At 42.2% G+C, this 6,201-nt stretch overlaps 1 protein-coding gene across 1 annotated transcript; it reads right to left on the reverse strand.

Annotated features, from left to right (window-relative positions):
* Positions 1–3,825: 3,825 nt before the first annotated feature.
* Positions 3,826–5,857, reverse strand: LOC120110882. Its single transcript, XM_039126815.1, has 2 exons — positions 4,453–5,857; positions 3,826–4,362 (listed from the first exon to the last, which is right to left on the reverse strand). Exons 1-2 carry the CDS (start codon positions 4,720–4,722, stop codon positions 4,063–4,065), a joined length of 570 nt encoding a protein of 189 aa, XP_038982743.1. The 5' UTR covers positions 4,723–5,857; the 3' UTR covers positions 3,826–4,062.
* Positions 5,858–6,201: the final 344 nt, after the last annotated feature.

Genomic DNA, 6,201 nt, shown 5'->3' on the forward strand with positions numbered 1-6,201 from the left:
AGGTGTTTACCGAAGATGGCTTTCGAGGAAGATTTTGAGACGGGAAAAAGGTGTAAAAATAGGCCGCAACAGGGTATGCGTTATGTCTCCGTTCTTCTCTGTTTTGTCTTTGCCAATGGAGATTGTTTGGTCTGGGAAGAGACAAGCACCCATTAGGATGGATGCTAGATGGATAGGGAGAGAGCATGTCGAGCCTTTGTGTTGACCTAAAAACGTTGAGACTACATCTTACTCTTTACCGGTTCCCTGTTTGAGAGAACGCTAATAGTCCCTCTTTCTCTGTGTAGTGAGACTCTGCTCCACTATATTCCTAAGTCTGTTTGCAATTCGGAATTATCTGTTCATTGCCTCCTCTTTTTTCCATTGTCATGGCTTCGGAAGACACTGGTAGCTCTGTTTTTATGGCCATTTGTTCTTATGGTAGTGAAGCTGTGATTATTTCCATCTCAAAAGACACAATTCTTGATCAAATTTTTAAGGAAATAGTTGAAAGATGGAGACATTTATCTTCTACAATGATAGAAGTTAAGTTTTATATTCCAAACAAGTCTAAAATGCTTGTTACGCTCATGAGCGATAAGGATGTTCGTAACATGCATGAAATACACGTCAACTTAAATGCCAAGGTGATCGAGATGGTTGTTACTCATTCTCCAACCTTGATCGAAGGTGCTGCTGTGGTAATTGAGAGGTATTCCCTTTTTTAAATATTGTTTTGTGCAACGGATTTTAGTAAGTTTGCTAAAATAATGTTTATCCTATTGTATGAACAGTGGCTCATCGCATTGTGCTGAAATCAGTTCGAGAGGGAAAAATTTTTCGAAGGGTAGCTCAAGTAATTTTGGTCAAGTTGTTGAAGAAACAAGAGCCGCAATTGAAGAGGAAGCAAGTAAAAAAAAATCGTTGGATGATTGGAAAAATAGTATAGAGGGTGTTGGTCAGGAGTTCATGAATGTGGAAACTCTACGTGACACCATTCGCAACTATTGCATTGCAATTTGCAGGGATTTTGTCTTCGTGAAGAACGATCGTGATCGAGTTACTGTAGAATGTGTTTATGAAGGTTGCGAATGGCGTATTCATGCTTCTCGCCTTGGGAATGGTGAAAAGTTTGCAATTAAAAAAATGCACTGTAACCACACATGTGGAGGAGGATTGCAAGTGCGGTCTCATCCAAAGGCTTCAAAACGTTGGGTTTCCAAAATTGTTAAAGATCAACTTCAAGATATGCCGTTATATAAGCCGAGTGATATTGTAAAGGATATTCGACGACAATATGGTGTTGAATTGCCGTATCATCAAGCTTGGCGTGGTAAGGAGGTGGCCATGATGGATCTTTATGGTAACAGCCGGCTATCTTATGAACGGATTCGCTGGTATTGCGATGCCATTCGTCAGACCAACCCCGGCAGCATTGCAGAGTACGAAATAATTGATGGTCGATTCAGACGTCTATTCATTTGTTTTCATGCTTCACTAATGGGTTTCATAAAAGGATGTCGTCCTCTGATTTTTATGGATGGCACATTTATAAAGCATAAGGATGGAGGTGTATTGCTTGGAGCCACTTCCAAAGATGGAAATGATGATATGTTTCCTATAGCTTATGGTGTTGTAGATATAGAATGTGATGAAAATTGGGAATGGTTTTGCCGGTTTCTGAAAGAAGCTATTCATAGTTGTACTGAGTATAGTGGTCAACAGTTCACATTTATGACGGATAGACATCAGGGCATTATTAAATCCGTGCCTAAGTACTTTCCTGATTCTTACCACTCATATTGTATACGTCATGTGAAAGAAAACTTCAAGAATCAGGTTTGCATCGTCATATTATGAATAATTTAAACTACAAAGTATCTAAGTAATGTAGCATGTGGTATATTTGATTTTAATTATCAATGCAGGTCCTTGTCCATTATCGTGCAGCTGAGAGAAAGAGGCTCATTGATTTACTAAATGCTGCTGCCTATACACCAAGGCTTACTGTATTCCGAAAGCTAATTGCAAAGCTTACATCAGAAGCCCCTGGTGCTACCACCTTTCTCCTACATGCAAAGCCGGAGCATTGGGCGAATGCTGTATTTCCAGGTCCACGCTGGGGCATCATGACATCGAATGTGGCAGAGTCTTTTAATAGTTGGGTCCTGGAGGCTCGTCATCTCTCTGTGCCTCAGATGGTTGACCATATAAGGATCCAAATAATGCAGATGATGCATCAACGGCGTAATCGAGGATATAGCATTCAATCTCAACTTTGTCCTGATGCGGAGAAAGTGTTGCAAAAAAATGCGGAAGATGGTCGGAGATTAGCTGTATTTACGTCCAACATAATGATATATGATGTAAAGGATACCAACTACTCATGCAAAGTTGACCTGCATATGTGTAGCTGCTCTTGTGGCGAGTGGCGAATCTTCCGCATGCCATGTAAGCATGCTTGTGCATGCATCGAGAAGGACGGCAGATCACTATACCAATTCACCGACAATTGCTTCCAAGCTGAATTGTATAGAGTAACATATGCCGAAGCAATCAGTCCAATTCCTGACATGGAGAAACCCCAAAGTGCCTCTGAAGAGATCCACATTCTACCCCCTATAAGAAAGACACGTCCTGGCAGGCCTAAAAAGAAGAGAAGACCTTCGCAAGTGGAGTCAGTACGTGAAATGAGATGTGGACGATGCGGGAAGGTTGGGCACAATAGAAGGACTTGTAATGAGGTCATCAAGTAAAGAATATGGACATTATGAAGAATGTATCGAGATACCTGCAATGTATTTTCATGTTAGTCACAGCATATTAAGAACAAAACTCTTGTATTGATGTTAATGAAGTGCAAACTGAATTGTATATGTTGATTTTTTGTTAGATTTTAATTCAGTTACTTCAAACCGGAATGCAGTTAAAAAATTGTTACAAACATGTAATGATACACAGTTAATCAACGGTTGGCATAGCATTCGACGTCAGCTCTGACAATTACAATAGTTGAATATGGCGTGGAAAAATTTATATTGACACCTAAAATCCCGTTTCCCGGCTTCCCTTCGACTTTGCCTAATCTGAGACTCTTAACGAGTCGACTCCGAAAATATTGGAGTCGACTCGATCTGTCCCGCTATCGACTCGGTAGGAAAAGAGGTCGACTCTTAGGCTTGGCTGAGCTAAGGTCCACTCTCTGTCTTTGTTCTGTCCCCAAAAACAGCCAGAGCCTAAGTGTCGACCTCAGGCAGACTGGAGTCGACCTCTGAACATAAGGGAGTCGACCCTTAAGAGTGCCTGGTGTGCTGGGGTCGACTCCAGTGAATGGCGAGTCGACCCCTTAAGTGGCACAGAGGCAAGACAGAGAGCACCCAAAGTTAGCCAGAGCCTAAGTGTCGACCTCAGGCAGACTGGAGTCGACCTCTGGACATAAGGGAGTCGACCCTTAAGAGTGCCTGGTGTGCTGGGGTCGACTCCAGTCTAAGGGAGTCGACTCCAGTGAATGGCGAGTCGACCCCTTAAGTGGCACAGAGCCAACACAGAGAGTGGCTGGTGTGCCAGAGTCGACCTCCGGACATTCAGGTTTGCATCCCTTAAGAGTGGCTGGTGAGTTAGCTTGACTCGTCGCGAACAAATGTCGACCTCTGAATTTAGGATGCTGTGCCAGACTCGACTCGTGGTGTGCCAGTGTCGACCTCTGAATTTAGGATTCAACCACATGAATGTTAGGCGACAGTTTCTCAAACTCCGACACGCTTTATGAAACCACCAAAGTTGCTGCATATCATTGTTACTATTATGCAGGATGATATTGTTACGATAAACTCGTACTGTATAAATCAATTTTTAGGTGGCTCAGTTTAATAAGTCACCGTAGACTTTTCGTTTAAGCGATGAGCATGACAGGGAGTTGGAAAAATTGCCAATACATAAGGACTTTGCACGGAATAATGATATTATGTCTGAAAATGTTTTATTACAGAGAACAAGAAAATTACAGTTGGACAAACATCCTTTATAACACATTTACAATCAAGTTTTACAACTAATTTGCATTCATGTGATACAACACGTAGTCTACGATTTCTCTATACAAGTCTTTCCAGGGTACATTGACCTAAACCTAACGCTGGCAACGCTCCCGGAATGCAATAGAATACTCCCTGCAGCCCAGCTCCTGTATAAAGATGGATCCTTCAATTCTTCCTTTAATGGTCTCGTGCTGCCTCGGGTAAGTCCCTCTGCAAACATAAGCATGTATGCCCCGCAGTCAACACTATCATTTCGTTGTTGTGCACATTGTCGAATTTCAGAATATGCTAATTCTGGGATACGAAATCCGACAACGTCGTTTAGCCACGATCTCACAAAAGAAGCCTGTAATAATGTGAAGAATGCAAAATTTTAAGAACATACACCTGCTAAAGAAGGTTCTCAGTAATATTAGGTTTCACAAGTGATACCAACATATCTAACAGCGTCCTCCCCAACGTCGAAACTCCACAAGGAGTTGTAGCATTCGAAACGCTGGTCCTTCAAGTCCAGAGAAAGTAGATACCAATGCCATCCCGTATTCATCGGAATGAAGAGATATCTACACTTTTGAAGATCGGCACATCTGAATTCCCGAAGCCATGTTTGAATACTGGGCAGCAATGCCTCTATGATTCTTTTGGTAACATCAGTGGTAATTGAGAGGTAATCCAATGGTAGATGCTGGAGCACGGCAGCCTGCATACAATTTAGGAGACGCAGCTTAGATGGCACGCTGAATTTCAATTGGAAAAATGTAAGAACGAGACATCATGAGCAGTAATTCAAAACCTGGATCTCGCAGCGCAAATATAAACATGGATTGTCAATAATCTCATTAGTGGCACGAGGCAGAAGCTCCAAAATGCGAAAGTACACATTGATTACCTGTACGCAATAAAAGAAGTACGCACTCAGTACCAAATTACAATTTGCAGTAGTAGTTCATCACAGTTAGCATACGTCACTCCGTAGAGCCTTGTCATGCAGGAGCTGCACTAAGGCATCAGGGCTGCATGCAGGTTTGGTACGATCTTCGTCCTCCCATATTATATCCCTACATAAAACAGTTATGTTTAAGAAACTTGAAATGCGATAATTGTCAAAAACGGTCAATTAATATAATTAACTTACCCAAACTCATGTTCTTCGAGGAAGAATTTAATAGCTTCTTCATACCTAATAGGGAGTATACTTGTCCCCTTCCCATGAAAGCTACGTTTCAGTGCCACTCTCTGAACATCGTTAACTTTAAATAAATGGTGACGACAGATATTTTGGTTAGGAAACTTAACTGTATAGACTTAGCAAATTCAATATGGATAAATAAACACATATGGACGAGACAACAATTCTATACCGCTCCCGGGGGAGAGGTTTCCTCCCATGTTGGAGCCGATTTTTGGAGCTCCATTAATGAACTTGTCGGTGGGTCGAATATGTTGGTTGACCGAGCGGGCGAATCCTCGGACACAATAGTAATTCCCGTACAAACCTCACCTTTTTCGGCAACTTTGACCCTTTTTTTAGCCCTTTTATAGGTCTTTGGCTGGTCTGATATGGCCTTCGCTTTCTCCGATGGCTTGCGCTCGCGTGCTCCCAGCTTCACGCGCTTGCATAAGGAGGACACATATGACCTGGGAGCTCTCTGTTTCTTCTTAGCTTCAGCATCAGTGGACGAAATAACCTGATTTGAAAATGCATTTCAAGACAATTTATACTACCATTCTCAAAACTGCGAACACTACGTACCAAAAAATTACATACCTCCACCGAATCAGCACTATGCTGCATATGATCTTTATGAAGAGCATCGTCGTGAATAGGTGGATCAACTGTAGTATGCTCCTTTACGTAACCAAGGAAGAGGTTGTTTAAATCAAGCAAGTCGATTCATACTAGAACTGGTAGTTAACTTGTCAGACCTTATACAGAGGAAGCATGCTTACCTCAGGAGGAACAGTAGCATGCCCACCAGGTTTGTCATCAACCAGAAGGCCCTTATCTCGTAGGACCTTCTCTATTGTCGACACCCTCTTATCGAGCTGTTCTATGCGGGTATTCTCAACATCCCCAATAGGATGAGGGTCTGCTAAACTAAAACCATGTTGTACCAAACACGTCTCAAGCACTGTGATACGTGTGTGAATTTCCCGCAGTGGATGTCGATCACTTTGGCTGGAT

The sequence above is a fragment of the Phoenix dactylifera genome, chromosome 5, assembly GCF_009389715.1.
Source record: "Phoenix dactylifera cultivar Barhee BC4 chromosome 5, palm_55x_up_171113_PBpolish2nd_filt_p, whole genome shotgun sequence".
Lineage (NCBI taxonomy): Eukaryota > Viridiplantae > Streptophyta > Magnoliopsida > Arecales > Arecaceae > Phoenix > Phoenix dactylifera.